General features: G+C 40.4%; 1 protein-coding gene across 1 annotated transcript in view; it reads right to left on the bottom strand.

Annotated features, from left to right (window-relative positions):
- LOC122549124 (mitochondrial folate transporter/carrier-like) overlaps positions 1–19,042 on the bottom strand; it is a 47,404-nt gene that overhangs the window by 23,633 nt on the left and 4,729 nt on the right. The window contains exons 2-6 of the mRNA XM_043688438.1: positions 14,797–14,947; positions 14,094–14,108; positions 11,661–11,697; positions 8,901–8,917; positions 4,877–5,054 (exon numbers count right to left, since the gene is read on the bottom strand). Of these exons, the coding sequence (XP_043544373.1) occupies positions 4,877–5,054; positions 8,901–8,917; positions 11,661–11,697; positions 14,094–14,108; positions 14,797–14,947 (398 nt within the window). The remainder of the gene's footprint in view (positions 1–4,876; positions 5,055–8,900; positions 8,918–11,660; positions 11,698–14,093; positions 14,109–14,796; positions 14,948–19,042) is intronic.

The following is a 19,042-nucleotide window of genomic DNA, read 5'->3' as shown; positions in this document are numbered from 1 at the left end:
TGAATCGTTTTCATCAACTCATAGTGGCTACAATCAATTTTCTCCTTCCCTGGCCTAATATCAACCATCCATCAGTCTAACAGTCTATCTTTCACTCTGGGATCAATCTCCACCTATTCACTCACTCTTGTCATCAGCTTAAATACCACCCTTTTGGAGTTATCATCAGTTCTGAAGAGAAATCACTGCATTTGAAATGTTAACTTTGCTTCCTCTTCACAAATGCTGCCAGCCCTGCTCAGAAATAAGTAATTTCGTTAAATCTTTTAAAATGTGTGTTTTTAATTGATTGATTTCACAGAACGGAATACAACCTATCCTCTCTCTACGTTTGATTGTGTCTAAACTAAACTATCAGAAAAACTAAGAATATCAGTGATAATTCTTTGATGCTTTTTTTCCCAAACTATTGGTTATTGATTGCTCAGTGGTAGAATGCAATAGCTACAATGAGACTTTGGAAAGTTAGTTGGTCTTAGCTCAGAAGGCAGTGATGTGTTAAAATTGATTACTGTCACAGTACATGAGGAGTCCTTTGGTAGCACTGACAGACATCTTTGTATCCTCTTTGGCCACAGGTGAGATCCCACAGAACTGGAGAATAGCTAATAATTTTGAATTGTTTAAGAATGGTAGCAGGGATAGTCCTGGAAATTACAAGCCGGAATCTCACGTCAGTGGTAGGGAAATTTGAGGAAGTGACAAGGTTGATTGTTGGCGCAAGGGCCATAGATGTCATATACATGGATTTCCGTGAGAGATTTGATAAGGTTCCCCATGGTAGGCTGATGGAGAAAGTGAAGGTTGCAGGGTGTACTAGCTAGATGGATAGAGAAATGGCTGGGCAGCAGGTCACAGAGAGTATTAGTGGAAGGGAGATTCTCAAAATGGAGCACTGTGACCAGTGGTATTCTATAGGGATCCATGTTAGGACCACTGTTGTTAGTGATATACAATACAAAGGGAGGAAGGTATAGGTTGTCTGATTAGCAAGTTTGCAGATGGCACTAAGATTGGTGGAGTGGCAGATAGTGTCATAGAATACAGCAGAATATTGATAGATTGGAGAGTTGGGCAGAGAAATGGCAGATGGCGTTCAATCCGGGCAAATGCAAGGTGATGCATTTTGGAAGATCCAATTCAAGCTCGAACTATATGGTAAATGGAAAAGCCCTGAGGAAACTTGATGTACAAAGATATCTGGGTGTTCAGGTCCATTGTTCCCTGAAGATGGCAATGCAGGTTGATAAAGTAGTCAAGGTGTCATGTGGCATGGTTTCCTTCATTGGATGGTGTATTGAGCACAAGAGTTGGCAGGTCATGTTACATTTGTACAGCACTTTGGTTCAACCACATATGGAATATCGTGCACAGTTCTGGTCACTTTGCCAAAAGGATGTGGATGCTTTGGAGAGGGTGCAGAGGAGGTTCACCAGGACGTTGCCTAGTATAGAGGATGCTAGCTATGAAGAGAGATTGAGTAGATTAGGATTATGCAGAGAATCTACATGTTCAGATCCACACATCACTGAAGGTGGCAGCATGGACAGATTAGCTATGCTGTAGCTGTAGCTTTACGGAACTTTAGCTAGGCCACATTTGTAATTTTGTGAACAGTTCTGGTCACCTCACTATCAGAAGGATGTGGATGCTTTGAAGAGCATATAGAAAAAGGTTTACGAGGATGTTGCCTGCTATGGGGGATTTTAGCTATGAAGAAAGATAGACTAGGTTTGTCTTCACTGGAATGCAGGATGGTTGAAGGGCAACCTAATTAAAGTTTATAAGATTGTGAATGGCATGGATCATGTGAAAAGTGTGAAGATTTTTCCCCATGGTGGAAGGGTCAATTACTAGGGGACACAGGTTCAAGGTGCAGGGTGTGTTTAAAAGAGATGTGCGAGGCAAGTTTTTAAACACAAAGAGTGCAGAGTGCCTGGAACGTGTTGCCAGAGGTGGTGGACGCAGACACATTAGCAGCATCCCCACCTGCTCGAATGCATGAATAGGAAGGGAATAGATACTGTAAGTGAAGATGGTATTAGCATGGAAGGACAAAATGTGGCAGCACAGCCTTGAAGGGTCAAAGGGCCTGTACCTGTGCTGCATTGTTCTTTGTTCTACTTTACTTTGAGTATTATTTATGAAATAATTTCTATAGGCATTACAATAATTTAACCAATGTCTCATGTTCAGTTTATTATTGTGAAAGAAAGTTAACATTACCAAATATACACACCTTGTTAATCTTGATTTGCTACCTAGGAACTCCAGCTGTGAGCAAACAGCTGTGAACATTAAGCCAGGATAAGCTCCCTAAGTTAATTGACTTCAGACACTGCTTTGTTCATTTTTACATAATCATGGCTGATGGGTGAGATACGGCAATGCAACTGGCATCCTCATGGAGAAATACAAGGTAAAGTATTATAAGAGCTCAAAAAGCACTACATTAGTAAATTTATTGTGTTAGAATCCTCACTAATTTTGCATTATTGTTTTATTTTGTTTTATCAATTTCAATAATGCCTATGGAACTGTGAACTGATAAATGAGAGTTGAAAATGACCTTTAGACTGCGGGCAGCTGCTTGCATTAAAAATAAATACAGGTCATTAACGAGGTCAGTAATTAGGAATTAGTTATAGCAAGTCAAGGAGAAACTTTATGCTCAAACAGATGGCAGAAGTTAAATGAAAACTGAACTTTGTGGGGAGATGATCAGTTTGATGGGAAGACACTAGAGTTTTGAACTGGATATTGGACTTTTTTTGTTTAAAAAGTGGTGTTGATGCGACAGCATGAAGATTCAAAAAACTCCCTGCCTAACATCCTATTAACAGTTAATTTCAGAGAACAGATTCCAAGTTGCAAGTATTATTGACTTCACCTAAATGAGATGAAAAGGTGTCCCTGATCGGCATCTTCAGAAAATCAATTAAAAACCAATCTTTGCTGTGGAACAATGCATCATGAAAACCACTTACGTAATCTGACTAGTTTTACTATTATCTTTTATTTATCCTTTAACTATGTTTGTCTGTCTTTTGTGTGAATGGGGATGAAGACAAACTGGCTTTAAACACAGACTTCAGTTAGATTAAACAACAAAGTAATTTTGCTTTGCAAAAGTTACTGTATTATTGTTCTGGTTCTGTTCACAGAGCTGGGAATTTGTGTTGCAGACGTTTCGTCCCCTGTCGAGGTGACATCCTCAGTGCTTGGGAGCCTCCTGTGAAGCGCTTCTGCGATCTTTCCCCCAGCATTTATAGTGGTTTGTCTCTGCCGCTTCCGGTTGTCAGTTCCAGCTGTCCGCTGCAGTGGCCGGTATATTGGGTCCAGGTCGATGTGATGGTTGGTTGAATCTGTGGATGAGTGCCATGCCTCTAGGAATTCCCTGGCTGTTCTCCGTTTGGCTTGTCCTATAATAGTAGGGTTGTCCCAGTCGAACTCATGTTGCTTGTCATCTACATGTGTGGCTACTAAGGATAGCTGGTCATGTCGTTTCGTGGCTATCAGTTATACTTAGTAGCCACACACTCAGATGACAAGCAACATGAGTTCGACTGGGACAACACTAGGACAAGCCAAACGGAGAACAGCCAGGGAATTCCTAGAGGCATGGCACTCATCCAGAGATTCAATCAACCATCACATCGACTTGGACCCAATATACCGGCCACTGCAGTGGACAGCTGGAACGGACAACCGGAAGCGGCAGAGACAAACCACTATAAATGCCGGAGGAAAGATCACAGAAGCGCTTCACAGGAGGCTCCCAAGCACCGAGCATGGGCACCCAGACAGGGGACGAAACGTCTGCAACACAAGTTCCCAGCTTGGTGAACAGAACCACAACAACGAGCACCTGAGCTACAAATCTTCTCACAAACTTACTATATTGTTTAATAAACTGTTAAGTCTTTTGTTTAAACAACAAGCTGGCATTGGGAATTGATTATTCACAGAATTTGGGATTGGTTGTTCAAAGTAAGTCTGGTTAAGAACTGTTGGAGTCAATTCTGAGGGTTTTTGAAGGTTTTAATTTTATAGTATTGCAAATACAGAGGGAGATAGGCTGATTTGGTTTAACTGTCTGTCTTTGTGTCATACAACTCAAACTTATACTTATAGCTATTAAAAAGAAAAAGGCCAAGTTTTTGTGATCAGCAGTAATAGAACATGCTGGCCATTGTTAATACTTACACGTCTTCACAGACTTTAAGGGATTTTGCAATCAAAATTGCAGTTATTACACATCAAAAATTGCAGTGCACTAACAGTGGAACTGGGATCTCAGTGTAAAATGTTAGGTTTCCTTAACTAGCCAAATTCAAGAATTCTTGTGGAGATTCTAAGTGTCAAGCCAGGAAATGTAAGATTCAGTCAAATTCTTTACAGAAAGTGAAATAAAGAAAAGGAAAATGAAATAAGGTTAAAGAGCTAGAAAAAAAAACTTAGAGCTCTAAAACGTCCCAACAATAATTGAAATCTGAAGGAATGAGACTCCACATTTTATACAAGTTAATTTTCCATGTCAGAGAAGGTGTTTGGTAACTATAAAGACTTATGCAGGCTTCAAATATTTACACTTGAAGAGGTAAGCTCTAACTTTTATTGTGTTTCATATGTAAAGTTTCCATGTTTTGACTGCTGAGTCTCTCAACAAGACATAAGCATAGCACAACTTGAGGATCAGGGCAACTTATACACCAACTTCCTGTTTTCTGGTTTTACTGTGCACATGTAGATTCTGCGATCCAATTTACTCCTTGATAACCATGAGTACTAATCACGTCATCATTACTTTCACTGCAAAATCCTGGCTGGTCAACTTTACAATTTCGGGATCCAATTATTAGTTCTATTACCTCACCTTGTAGAGTCCACGAACACCTTCATTCTGATATATTTTCAAAAGGGCATGCACCATGCCTCTGTACTGTTTCTTTGATGGATCAATCCCTGCATCATACTGCAGGACTAACCGAGTCTTCGTTACCCAAATTGGATTTGTAATACACAGCGTCACTGCACCTGAAAAATACATGTACCTGGGCTGAAGGAGACAAATAAGTACTAGTCTAAAAGAATTCCTTAAGGAGATTAAAACTTTAGAAGGTGACTTCCTCAACATCTGCACTTTAAATAATCTGAATAGAATTCCATTCTATACTTTCCAAAAACGTTTTACGTCTAGCACAATGAACTCACATAAAGCGTTGCAGTTGTCTACCAGAAATACTTTGAACTGGCAAAACACTTAAAAGGTCTTTCCACTTTTGTGGTTGTTTTTGCAGTTTTCAAATCTCTTTGGGCGGCACGGTGGCACAGTGGTTAGCACTGCTGCCTCACAGCGCCAGAGACCCGGGTTCAATTCCCGACTCAGGCGACTAACTGTGTGGAGTTTGCACGTTCTCCCCATGTCTGCGTGGGTTTCCTCCGGGTGCTCCGGTTTCCTCCCACAGTCCAAAGATGTGCAGGTCAGATGAATTAGCCATGCTAAATTGCCCGTAGTGTTAGGTAAGGGGTAAATGTAGGGGTATGGGTGGGTTGCGCTTCGGCGGGGCGGTGTGGACTTGTTGGGCCGAAGGGCCTGTTTTCACACTGTAAGTAATCTAATCTAATCTAATCTTTTCACAAAAACATACGAGATGCTTTCCATGAAGTGTAAGACAATAGGATTGGAAGCACCATTGATAAACAGAAATAAAACATCTCTAATACTGGACCAATTTCCTCCTTGCTCCAATAATTAGATTAGATTAGATTACTTACAATGTAGAAACAGGCCCTTCGGCCCAACAAGTCCACACTGACCCACCGAAGCGCAACCCACCCAAACCCATTCCCCTACATTTACCCCTTCACCTAACACTATGGGAAATTTAGCATGGCCAATTCACCTAACCTGCACATCTTTGGACTGTGGGAGGAAACCAGAGAACCCGGAAGAAACCACAGACACAGGGAGAATGTGCAAACTCCACACAGACAGTTGCTCAAGGCTGGAATCGAACCTGGGACCCTGTTGCTCTGAGGCAACAGTGCTAACCACTGAGCCACCATGCCACCCCAATAATAATGGAACAATTTCCTCCTTGCTCTAATTAGAGGCTCTATATTTTCCTCTATGTAAAATATTGTTAAGATTGCAAAGCTTGTCAATATTTCTCTTAGCAATAGTTATTTGACACATAACCGCTGGTACTGTAACAAATTCCTACAATGATCGCTCATTTTAGAGAAAACCTCAAGCTGTGTTAGAATGATATTAAGCATGTTTGAATCAGAAAAATTAATTTTTCACTCAAGTAATTCTAAACTGTGTTTTTGTGAGGGTGAGACAGGTGAAGTAAAAAGAGAACTAAACTGAAAGGGTATTTCACCAATGAAAATACAACTAATTGCCATATATAGGGAAGTGCTTCCAACAGGGCACTTTTTAATATACAGCATATCAAAATAGTGTCCAATTACAAAACAGAGATAGTGACAGAACAGTTTAATGCAAGAGTTTACATCTTGCAGTCAAATCAAACATGAATGTAAAAATATTGGTTGAGTACAATATGTTTCAATATTACATTATTCTTTGAATATCATTACTTTTTCTTCCTAGCATTATCATTTTAATCAGAATACAATAAGCTACTTTCTGACAGATCAATTTCAAGTTATTTATCGATCACACAGAACACGCCAGAATCATCAACTCAAATGTTGCACTTGCAATGATGGCAAATCTGACTGCATTTCCATCATTACCCTGTAGAACTGACAACAACTTCTGGCATCCATATAGGCTGTGAAGTGCGGATATCACCTACAAGGTGCACAGTTGCAGTGCATGGAAAAGGCAAACTTGAACTGATGAGACCTTTATAAAATTCACTTACTAAAAGGAAATTTATAAGTTCCATTAACTAATGAAGACACAGAAATATCAGCTTTTGTAACATCAGATAGGCTTTATTAATGAAAAGTGATACTATTTGGAATGAGAAATGCACCAGCAACATTCCATAATTAACCAACAATGTAACTAAGAGACTGTGTAACTGCACAGTTTAAGAACGTAGAACAGTACAGCACAGTACAGACCCTTTGTGCCGACCTTTTATCCTATTCTAAGTTCAAACTAACCTACATACCCTTCATTTTACCATTATCCATGTGCCTATCACTTGAGTCACTTAAATGTCCCTAATGTATCTGACTCTACTACCACTGCTGACTGCATTCCACGCACATACCACTACCTCTGACATCGCCCCTAAATCTTCCTCCAATCACCTTAAAATTATTTCCCCCTCATGATAGTCATTTCTACTATGGGAAAAAGTCTCTGGCTATCAACTTGATCTATTCCTCTCATCATGTTGCACACTTCTATCAAGAGGCCTCTCATCCTTCTTCATTCCAATAAGAAAAGCCTCAACCTTACTTCATAATACAAGCCCTCCAGTCCAGGCAGCATCCTGGTAAATCTCCTCTGTACCCTTTCTAAAGCTTCCACATCCTTCCTATAATGCAGTGACCAGAACTGAACACAATATTCCAAATGTGGTCTAACCATGGCTTTATAACCTCGTGGCTCTTAGACTCAATCCCCCTGCTAATGAAAGCCAACACACCATACGCCTTCTTAACAGTTCTATCAACTTGAGTGGCAACTTTGAGGGATCTATGGTCAAGGATCCCAAGATCCTCTTGTTCCTCCAAACTGCCAAGAATCCTTCCTTTAACCCTGTACTCTACATTCAAATTTGACCTTTTAAAATAAATCACTTCACACTTTTCCAGGTTGAACTACATCTGCTACTTCTCAGCCCAGCTCTGTATCCTGTCAATGTCCCATTGCAATCTACAACAGCTTTCCATACGATCCACAACTCCACCAACCTTTGTGTCATCAGCAAACTTACTAACCTAATTGAAGGGAAGTCCACATTTGATATATGGGAAGCTTTCAAAGATAGGTTAAAGATAGTGCAGGATAGGCACGTCCCGTTGAAAGCAAAAGGATAGGGAAGGCAAGATTCGTGAACCGGAGAAATCATACGACATAAGGTCCAGGCAGCTAAGAACAGAACGGACCCCAGAGGAATATCGGGAGAGTAGGACCAATCTTAAACAAGGAATCAAGTGGGCTAAATAATTTTATTTCAAATAGAATTAAGGAGAATCCCAAAGTCTTTTATTCTTATATAAGAAGCAAGCAGGTAACTAGAGAAAGGATTGGTCCACTAAAGGATAAGGATGGAAGGCTGTGTGTCAAACCTGAGAAAATGGGTGAGATTCTGAATGATTACTTTGCATCAGTTCACTGAGGAGAGAGACATGATGAATGTTGAGTTTAGAAATAGAAGTTTGATTACTCTGGATCATGTTGACATAAGTAGGGAAGACGTGTTGCGTAGGCTAGAGGTTATTAAGGTGGACAATTCCCCAGGATCGGATAGGATCTCTCTCAGGTTGCTGAGGGAGGTGAGAGAGGAAATAACTGGGGCCCTGACACATATCTTTGTAGCATCCTTTAACACAGGTGAGGTGCTGGAGGACTGGAGGGTTGCTAAGGTTGTCCCCCTGTACAAGAAGGATAGTATGGATATTCCAGGTATCTACAGACCAGTGAACCTGATGTCAGTGGTGGGAACGTTGCTGGAGAAGGTACTGAGGGATTAAAATCTATTTATATTTGGAAAAGAATGGGATTATCAGTGATAGGCAACATTGTTTTGTGCGGGAGAAATCATGCCTTACCAACTTAATACAGTTCTTTGAGTAAGTGACCAAGTAGATAGATGAATGAAGGGCTGTAGATGTCACATACATGGAGTTTAGAAAGACGTTTGATAAGGTTCCCCATGGTAAACTCATGGAGAAAGTGAAGTCACATGATGTGCAGGGTGTTCTAGCTAGGTGGATAAAGGTGGCAGTTGGAGTTCAATCCAGGCAAATGTGAGGAGATGCATTTTGGGAAGACTAATTCTAGAGCGAATTATACAATAAACAGAAGAGCCTTGGGAAAAGTTGATGAGCAGAGAGATCTGGAAGTTCAGGTACATTGTACCCTGAAGGTTGCTGCACAGGTGGATAAAGTGGTCAAGAAGGCATATGGTCTGCTTGCCTTCATCGGACGGGGTACTGAGTATAAGAGTTGGCAGGTCATGTTAAAATTGTGCAAAACATTGGCTCGGCGGCATTTAGAATACTGTGTGCAGTTCTGGTCGCCACATTACCAAAAGGATGTGGACGCTTTGGAGAGGGTGCAGAGAAAGTTTATGAGGATATCACCTGGTATGGAAGTGTTAGCTATGAATAGAAGTTGAGTAGGTTCGGATTGTTTTCATTAGAGAAAGGGAGTTGAGGGGGAACCTGATTGAGGTCTAAAAAAAAACATGAAAGTATAGAGATAAGCTTTTTCCCAGGATGAAGGATTCATTAACAAGAGGTCACGCTTTCAAGGTGGGGGGTGAAAAGTTGAAGGAGAATACATGCGGCAAGTACTTTACACCGAGGGTGGTAGGGTCCTGTAACACATTGCCAGCAGAGGTGGTAGAGGTGAGCACAGTAGATTTATTTAAGATGCTTCTGGACAGATGCATGAGTAGGTGGGGAGCCAAGGGATACAAATGCTTAGGAATTGGGTGACAGGTTTAGACAGTAGATTTGGATCAGCTCAAGCTTGGAGGGCCGAAGGGCCTATTCCTGAGCTGTAAATTTTCTTTGTTCTAACCCACATTTCCATTTCTTCATCCAAGTCATTTATCAAAAATCACAAAGAGTAGAAGTCCCAGAACAAATCCCTACAGAACACCACTGGTCACCGTGCTCCACGTTGAATATTTTCCATCTACTACTGCCCTCTGTCTTGTATGGGCCAGCCAATTCTGTGTCCAGACAGCCAAATTCCCCTATATCCCATGCCTCTTTCCTTCCTGAATGAGTTTACCATAGGGAACCTTATCAAATGCTTTTCTAAAATCCAAATACACTACATCCACTGCTCTACCTTTATCAATGTGTCTTGTCACATCCTCAAAGAATTCAATAAGGCTTCAGGCATGGCTTGCCCCTCACGAAGTCATGCTATCTCTAATCAAGCTATGTTTTTCCAAATAATCATAAATCCTGTCTCTCAGAATCCTCTCCAGTAATTTGCCACCACCCATGTAGGACTGACTAGTCTGTAATTCCCAGGGTTATCCCTGATCCCTTTCTTGAACAAGGGAATAACATTTGCCACCCTCCAATCAAGTTACATCAATAACTTGGATGTGTTCTGCTAAACGTGGGAAGAACGTTCATGCCACTTACCTGCACTGTTTGGTCAGCTACAAAGAACCAATCTGGTTATAAATCTGTCAGAAAAGTAGCATATAGAAACGTGAAATTAAGGGATCTTTGGATTTTCGCATGACTGGTACAAAAATGCGATGCTTTGCAATATATTGGCATGAGTGCACCTTATCCAAACTTCTGTACTGTAATGGCTCTTTTGACAAATATGTTTAAAAAAGACAAATTTTGAATGGACCCAAGGATGTCAAAGTCAGTCAACTTAAAAGTTGTGTTGAGAACGGTACCTATTTTAGCAGCACCAAATTATGACAAGCCATTCAAATCAGTAACATCAGTGCCATTCCATTATAAGATGGTGAATGTGGATCAACGGACTACCTGCTTTTTTTTGAAGAAATTGATTGCATGCCAACAAAAATGTTCAATGTTGGAGAAAGAGATGTTTTGAAATATAGATCACTGGATCACTGACTATGCCAAAGAAAAATGCAAATGGACCACAACCACTTGAATTTATTTTTGGAGAAATTCCAAGACAAAACCTATGATTGTCTCCACTGAGTTTAATCCTCCGGCTGTACAATTTTAAAATGTTTCATGTGCCTGGAAATGACAATGTTGTATCTGATACTTTATCATGAGCACACATGAAGGAATCAGAATGCTGTGATCCAAATGGACTTATGTAAAATATGGTTGCTATGAAATCCATTTTATATTTAATGTCAATATACTGTTATTGCTAATATAATATAAAAGCTGTGTTAAGATTTTTTGATGGGGGCTGAGAAAAGAGGAGACAGTTAATGGAAAATTGTTTATTCGGAGCTGGTCTATGACAATTGGTGCAAACATTGCAGGTCATACAGTCAGACAGCACGGAAACAGACCCTTTGGTCCAACCTGTCCATGCCGAACATAATTCCAAACTAAGTTAGTCCCACCTGCCTGTTCCTGCCCCATATCCCTCTAAAATAGACAGGCAAGAGGCTGGAAGAACATAGCAAGCCAGGCAGCATCAAGAGGTGGAGAAGTTGACGTTTCAGGTATAACCCTTCTTCAAGGCACCTTTCCTATTCATGTATCTGTCCAGATGTCTTTTAAATGTTGTAATTGTACCAACACCCAGATCAATATCATCCTTCTTATAACTGGGTGATCAGAACTGTACACAATATTCCAGAAGGGGCCCCACCAATGTCCTGTACAAAGTCAATATGACTTCCTGACTCCTATATTCAAAGGACTGAGCAATCAAGGCAAGCGTGCCAAACATCATTTTAACCACCCTACCTACGTGGTGCAAACTTCAAAGAATGACGTACCTGAACCCCTAGGTCTCTCTGTTCTACAACAATGCCTGAGGCCCTACCATTAATTGTATAAGCCCTACCCTTGTTTGTTGCACCAAAATGCAATACCTCACATTTATTCAGATTGAACTCAATCTGCCATTTTTCAGCCCATTTACCCATTTGATCACGTTCCTTTTGTAATCTTAGAAAATCTCTTCACTGTCTTGTTCTTGGTGTCTTCACTTGGTGTCATCTGCAAACTTACTAACCATGACATCTATATTCTTGTTTAAATCGTTTATATAAATAACAAACAAAAGAGGGTCCAGAACAAATCCCAGTGAATCACCACTGGTGACAGGCGTCCAGTCTGAGAAGCAAATTTCTGCCACCACTCTCTATCTCCTGCTATTAAACCAATTATGTCTCCAATTGCTAAGTTGACCTTGAATCCCATGTGTCCTAACTTTACTAATTAGTCTACCATATGAAACCTTGTTGAAGGCTTTACTAAACTCCAAGTAAACAACTTTCATTGTTCTGCTCTCATCAATCCTTTTTGGTAACTTCCTCAAAAAACTCAACCAAGCTTGAGACACGTTATTTTTCTAGCGCAAAACTATGCTTACCAGCCCAAATCAAGTTTTGCCTCTCTAAACGTCCAGAAATTCTATGTTTTAAAATCACCTCCAACAATTTACGCACAACTGGTAAGACTCTCAGGTCTGCAGATCCCCGGTTTCTCCTTACAACCTTTCTTAAGCAATGGTATATTTCGGCTATCCTAACAAGGGCTTTTATTTAATTGAGATTACGAACCTGGCTGGCCCGGGGCCCCTTGGGAGAGGAATCCCGCACGAATATGGGTTTTGTTACATTTGATGTTAACACATTCCGACCATGTACCTCACTACCCAATTTCTGTGTTTTCCTTTTTTCTTTTCCTCTTTCTCTTATTTGAATAATGTAAGAGACTTAAATATACACTCTGGTTAGTTGTAGGTTAGATTAGTTAGATTAGTAATTAAATTTTGGTTATTATATATTTAAGATTTAATTGTATATCAATGTTTGTACTTGAGAGTTTTGTTTATTTTTGTAAACTTGTAAAAATGTTAAATTTCTAATAAAAATATCTATTAAAAAAAAGCAATGGCACAACATTATCCACTCTCCAGTCATGAGACACCTTACCAGTAGTTATAGATGATGTAAATATTTCTGCTAAGGGCCTCGCAATTTCCTCCCTTAGTTCCCACAATGTTCTGAGACACATTAGATCAGGTCCCGGACATTTATCCACTTTTATATTCTCTAAAACCTCCCGAACTTCCTCTTCTGTAAGGTTCTCTCCGGAATTGTTTTTACAACATGAAAAATCTATTTCCCTGCATTCTCTAGCCACTATTTCTTTATCCACAGTAAAAACTAACGCAAAATATTTATTTAGTGTCTCTCCCATCTCCTGGGGCTCAACACAATGATTTCCTTGATCTTTAAGGAGCCCTACTCTCTCTAGTTACCCTCTTGCGCTGAATGTATTTGTAGAATCCATTAGCATTGGAAGATAAGGTTCTCTCTCATCCCCTCTTTGCCTTCCTGATTTCTTTAAGAATGCCCCTACAGTCCTTATATTAATTAAAAGATTCAATTGAACCAAGTTGTCTACATTTAAAATAAGATTTTCTTTTATTCTTGACTAGAATCAATATCTTTGTTCATCCATTGTTTATTAATCTTACCAGTCTTGCCCTTCACTCTAACAGGAACAAAATGCCTCTGAACTCTCATCATCACACTCTTGAAAGCCTCCCACCTGTCAGGCATTCTTTTATCTGCAAACTCCAATCGTACTCCAATCAACTTTTAAAAGTTCTTATCTTATACCATTAAATTTGTTTTTAAGTTTATACAATAGGATTAATGAAGAATGAAACAGCTTTATGATGAGATAAAAATTTATTTTGGTGAAAAAGTGATCAACTCTTAACTGATGAAAAATAAGAAACTGATTGATAGTTTGCTGGTCATAACATAAATGGCAGTTTTACATCCATGGTAGCCACAAGATATTATTGCAGAAATTCAGGCTTTAAATGAATAAGCCACACCATCAATCAGGTTTATTTGTCATTCATTCTGTTCATATTTTAGAAGGAAAAAGACTCTCACCTTTCATAGCCAACAGACATCTCAATTTGTTTTAGTCAATGAAGTACTTTTGAAACACAGCACACAGGATACAGGAATCATCAATTCCATCCTCACCTTACTGCTCTTCTTCAACATAGTGCCACAGAATCTTTTACAAGCACCTGAAAGTTCAGACCATGCCTCAGCTAAACCCTTCATCTGAAAGACGGCAACTTTGACAGTGCAGCAGTCTTGAGGGAATGCACTGGAGTGTCAGACTTAGGTTTTTTTTCCTGAGCCCAAGTCCTGCAGTGACTGACACTTCAACCTAGAACCTTCCGATTTGCAGATACAAACAAATATGCTGAATATCTGCATACATTTCAAATTTTTGGCTCAGATCTGCATCGTGCTGCTTATCAATCACAGCTGCATCTCAGTGGCAAGCTGCTGAGTATTAGCCAGGAATTTCTTTATAGGGAAGGGAACTTGTCAGAAGGACTGTCTTAGGACACCCTCACAAATCCCAAGTATCAAATTTACAGGAGGGTTGTGGGAGCATATGAATAAGTCATCCAATATTTTGTCCAAACAAGCATCCGATTTTCTTTTTTTATTATTCTTTCAAGTGATATGGGTATTGCTGGCTAGATTTATTATCATGGAGAAGGTGTGAGCTGTCTTCTTGAACCACTGCAGTCCTCTGCAGGTCGTGTACCTATGATGCTGTTTAGGTACGGAGTTCCAAACTTTTAACAAAACAATGGAGGAATAATATAATTCCAAGTCAGGATGGTATGCAGCTTAGTGGTGGAGTTGTCCATATGTACCTGCTGCCCGAGTCGTTCTACGTGTTGGATGATGGTACTAACTGGCCCTGGAACTGCTGGATTCACTGATGGTCATCTTGCAAAATTCTACACTACAAGAATTTTGAATGAAGGTTGCGATGGTCTTTGACAGTCAATGGAGACTCAGTGGACTGAATGGCCTCTATCTGCACTCAATGGTTCTGTGAATTCTAGTTGAGCCTAGTGGTAGTAACATTTCTAGTACTTACAAGAAGAAGTATAATCCCCAAGATAAACCTGCACCCCAGATATTTGGGGTTACTCCTTGGTAAAGGCCTCTAATTCCTTCCTGTTTCCAGATACTTCTGACACAATGAACAATTCCATTGTATTTTGGCCTCATCTGCAACCCATCACTCACTGCAAAAAGAAAAAAAAAACACATTCCACATTCAAATAAGTTAGGTTTCCAGTTCATATATTATTTGTTAGTCTTTTATCAAACTACTGAACATTTCTAATATAATAAGTGACAACTTACAGTCCTCAGGCAGAACTCATAAATGTTCATCATTCAGTTAAACACTTCTACCTCAGTGACATGAGTTAATCACTCTAACCCTGTTGACATGTTGGTCACACTGCTCTTTTTCTCTGTGGATAGTTAGCTTGCACATTCCAATAACCTCTTGATCAATATTACCTGGAGCTGCTTGGTCAATCATTGGGGCAAGGTCTAAAGAGATGCCAAGCAAAGTGCAGTCCATAAATCCACAAAAGCTGGAAAGAAAGAAGAAACTGCTTCTCACCCACTATCAAGGTGAAAGAAGGCTGAAATAGAGCAATGGGTTCTGGTGATCATGGATTGACATGTTAACAAAATCTGACACCAATCAACCATTTTTTTATCACAAAAATAGTATTCCACAGGGTGGTTCCCCAGCCAGGAGAGACTGTGACCGTCTGACATCACCAAACCCGGATGATGAACCTATCTAAATCAGGCGGACAATGATTCTGCCCCAAGGTCCCAAAATTAAATAATGTCAGGCACATGCTTCTCAAAGTCCACCTTCAAAGTCTGCGATGATCAAGATTGCAGTCAGAGATAGGGCTGCAAAAGCGAAGTCCCTAATCCACAATCTGCACAAACAGGTCAGATGCATGAATGCTACTGGGACACCAGTTTTGGGAAAGAGGAGCCCTTTGGTACCATTAACCTGTAACTGAGCTATTTTTGTTTGGGATATCCACTGCTCATCACAAATGGCAAGGGAGCAAGGAAGGTTAACTGAAAATAGGCAACCCCACTTTCTCTTGAGAGAACTCTGCCCAATAGGATCATCACATATTCAGTCAAACAAAGAAAACTCTAAATTTTCCAACTTGTGATATCAGGATGGTCAAGGATGATCTTGAGAGTGACCATCCCTAAAGATGATCTGTAATCCTTTCACACAAATTATCAAGACTCCAAATTAACATCCCTACCGACAGTGAGACCCACATTCTTGGGGATGAGTAGCTGAAAGAACAAGAAAGGGGGTAAAACCACCTGGAAAGATTAACAGCAACCCTCACATCCACAGAAATGGTTGCCCTTGGATCAACCTTCCCCCTACATCCCTATTGTACAAATGAAAACGTCATGATATAAGGACCATTAGCTCAAGCATTTAACCATCATCTGCACTTATGCCTAGATCTTTGACCAAAGATGTTGTTGTTATTATAATAAATAATATTTTCTACCAGAAAGACAAAAACAAAATCACATGGAGCGATCAAAACTCTATGGTGTCATGCTTGGGGTAGCAAGCTGAAAAAGAATGCTTGTCCCCTTCCCCAATTTCGGGAATGAGGAAGCCATAATTACTTTCAAAAAAAATGAAGAAAACGATGCTGGAGAAACTATCAAGGTGTTTTCATCTTATCTATAGCAAGGAAAATCCTGACAAGTAATTTCCTGAAATACGTATTTTTGGTGGCTGAAGAAATCCTTCCAGAACAAAGATGTTTTTTGGAGGTGATGGGGTTCATGGCCACTGGCTGGAGAATTGGCAAGAACCAATCTGCCTCTTCAGAGAAGGCCTGCTGTGCTGCATACCAATCAGACAGTTCAACAACAGGTCTTCAACAGCAAGATCCCAGTGGCAGGTAGTCCAGACTGCCAAAGGATACTGCTCTCCAAAGAGGAGGCAGGGATTGCTGCAGAAACAGATTTGGGACTGGAAGAAGTGATGGCGGAAACAGTTTTGTAGGGGAGGGCACTGAATTCATTCTCAACTCCGACCACCCACCCAAAAGGCCACGAAAATTCAATTGGGACAAAGGTGCTCCTGTGTGTGTTGAAGTGATAGAATCTGTCAAGAGCTGATTTGCCAATCACAACTGTTTCTTCCACAGTTGATAGGCTCAACTGCATCATATCAAGTAACCTATCAGCATCAAGTACAAAACAGAAACTGCTTACTTTAGGAAGTGGTATGGGAAAGTGAGTGTTATCTCTTCAGTCATCCCCATCAGGGTGCACCTCAAGTATGCCTGTGACATAAGCACAAGCAACAGATCCAGAGTTTCCACTATGGTGGTTTGTGATGGAGGGTGTGGGGAAGAATGAGTGAAGTTACATATTAGCAATCAGGCAAGCCAATCCTCCCACTTGTGAGTTGGTATGGTCAGCTAAGCTGCCATTCACTGGGGCCAGGAGAAGTTTCCCTGTGCAATGTGATGGTTGTATCTTCCATCTGAGTGGATATTGCTGCTCTGACACTTACTGTCAAAACATTAATGATCCCCTTGCTTACTTTAATTTATACATTTATGTTAAAGAAAATTTCAACTTCACTAGAATTTTTTTCTCCTTAATTGAGTTTCAAAGTTATTTCGTTTCTGCAAAACAAAACCATTAATAATCATCTGCACAGTTTATTTGTGGGTGCGATACAGAAACATGTTACGCTTCTTTGAGTGTGAATCTTCCAGTCTGCCAAACTATTTGATTGACATGCATATACTTAGTTCTTTCCATCAGATTTAAGGCTCATACTTATAGACAAAAATACTAAGAGTGTTGTTTTTAATTTCCTGGTCTTTTTATAACATTGAACAATGCAACTATTTTTCATTCATTTATGGATTGCAGGTGGGTAGGCCAGAATATATTGCCCATATACTGCCAATTGACATAGCTGCCATTTGGTCATCTCTCTACTCCAGATTTAATGGACTTTACAATTCACCATTTGCTGTGGTGTAATTCAAACTCATGTTTTTCTATTCATTCATAAGATGTGGGAGTCAATGGCTAGGCCACCATCAGGGCAAGAAGGGACAAGGTAGGACTAATAAATTAAACTGCATTTATTTCAATGCAAGGTGCCTAACAGGGAAGGCATATGAACTCATGGTTAGGAACATGGGACTGTGATATCTTGGCAATTACAGAAACACGGCTCAGGGATGGGCAGGACAGGCAGCTTAATGTTCCAGGATACAAATGCTACAGGAAGGATAGAAAGGGAGGCAAGAGAGGATAGCATTACAGCTGTGCTGAGGGAGCATATTCCCAGAAATACATCCAGGAAAGTTACTTGGGTGGAACTGAGAAATAAGAAAGGGACGATCACCTTATTGGGATTGTATCATAGACCCCCTAATAGTCAGAGGGAAATTGAGAAACAAACTTGTAAGGAGATCTCAGCGATCTGTAAGAATAATAGGGTGGTTACGGTAGGGGATTTTAACTTTCCAAACATAGACTGGGACTGCCATAGTGTTAAAGGTTTAGATGGAGAGGAATTTGTTAAGTGCGTACAAGACAATTTTCTGATTCAGTACTACTAGAGAAGGTGCAAAACTTGACCTAGTTTTGGGGAATAAGGCAGGGCAGGTGACTGAGGTGTCAGTGGAACACTTGGGGACAGGTGACCATAATTCTATTAGATTTAAAATAGGGATGGAAAAGAATAGACCAGATCTAAAAGTTGAAGTTCTAAATTGGAGAAAGGCCAATTTTGATGGTATTAGGCAAGAATCTTCACCTCCATCCCCCATCCCGAAGCCCTCCGCTTCTTCCTTTTCCACCGACCCAACCAGTACCCTTCCACTGACATCCTCCTTCGACTGACTGAACTGGTCCTCACTCTGAACAACTTCTCTTTCCAATCCTCCCACTTCCCCCAAACCAAAGGAGTAGCCATGGGCACCCACATGGGCCCCAGCTATGCCTGCCTCTTCTTCGGATATGTGGAACAGTCCATCTTCTGTAGCTACACTGGCATCACCCCCCACCTTTTCCTCCGCTACATTGATGACTGTATCGGCGCTACCTTGTGCTCCCATGAGGAGGTTGAACAGTTCATCTACTTTACTAACACCTTCCACTCCGACCTCAAATTTACCTGGACCGTCTCAGACTCCTCCCTCCCCTTTCGAGACCTCTCCATTTCTATCTCAGGTGGCCGACTCAACACGGACATTTACTATAAACCGACCGACTCCCACAGCTACCTA

Source organism: Chiloscyllium plagiosum, chromosome 4 (genome assembly GCF_004010195.1).
Source record: "Chiloscyllium plagiosum isolate BGI_BamShark_2017 chromosome 4, ASM401019v2, whole genome shotgun sequence".
NCBI lineage: Eukaryota > Metazoa > Chordata > Chondrichthyes > Orectolobiformes > Hemiscylliidae > Chiloscyllium > Chiloscyllium plagiosum.
The sequence above is the reverse complement of the archived record's forward strand: the minus strand, read 5'-3'. Positions and strand labels throughout refer to the sequence as shown.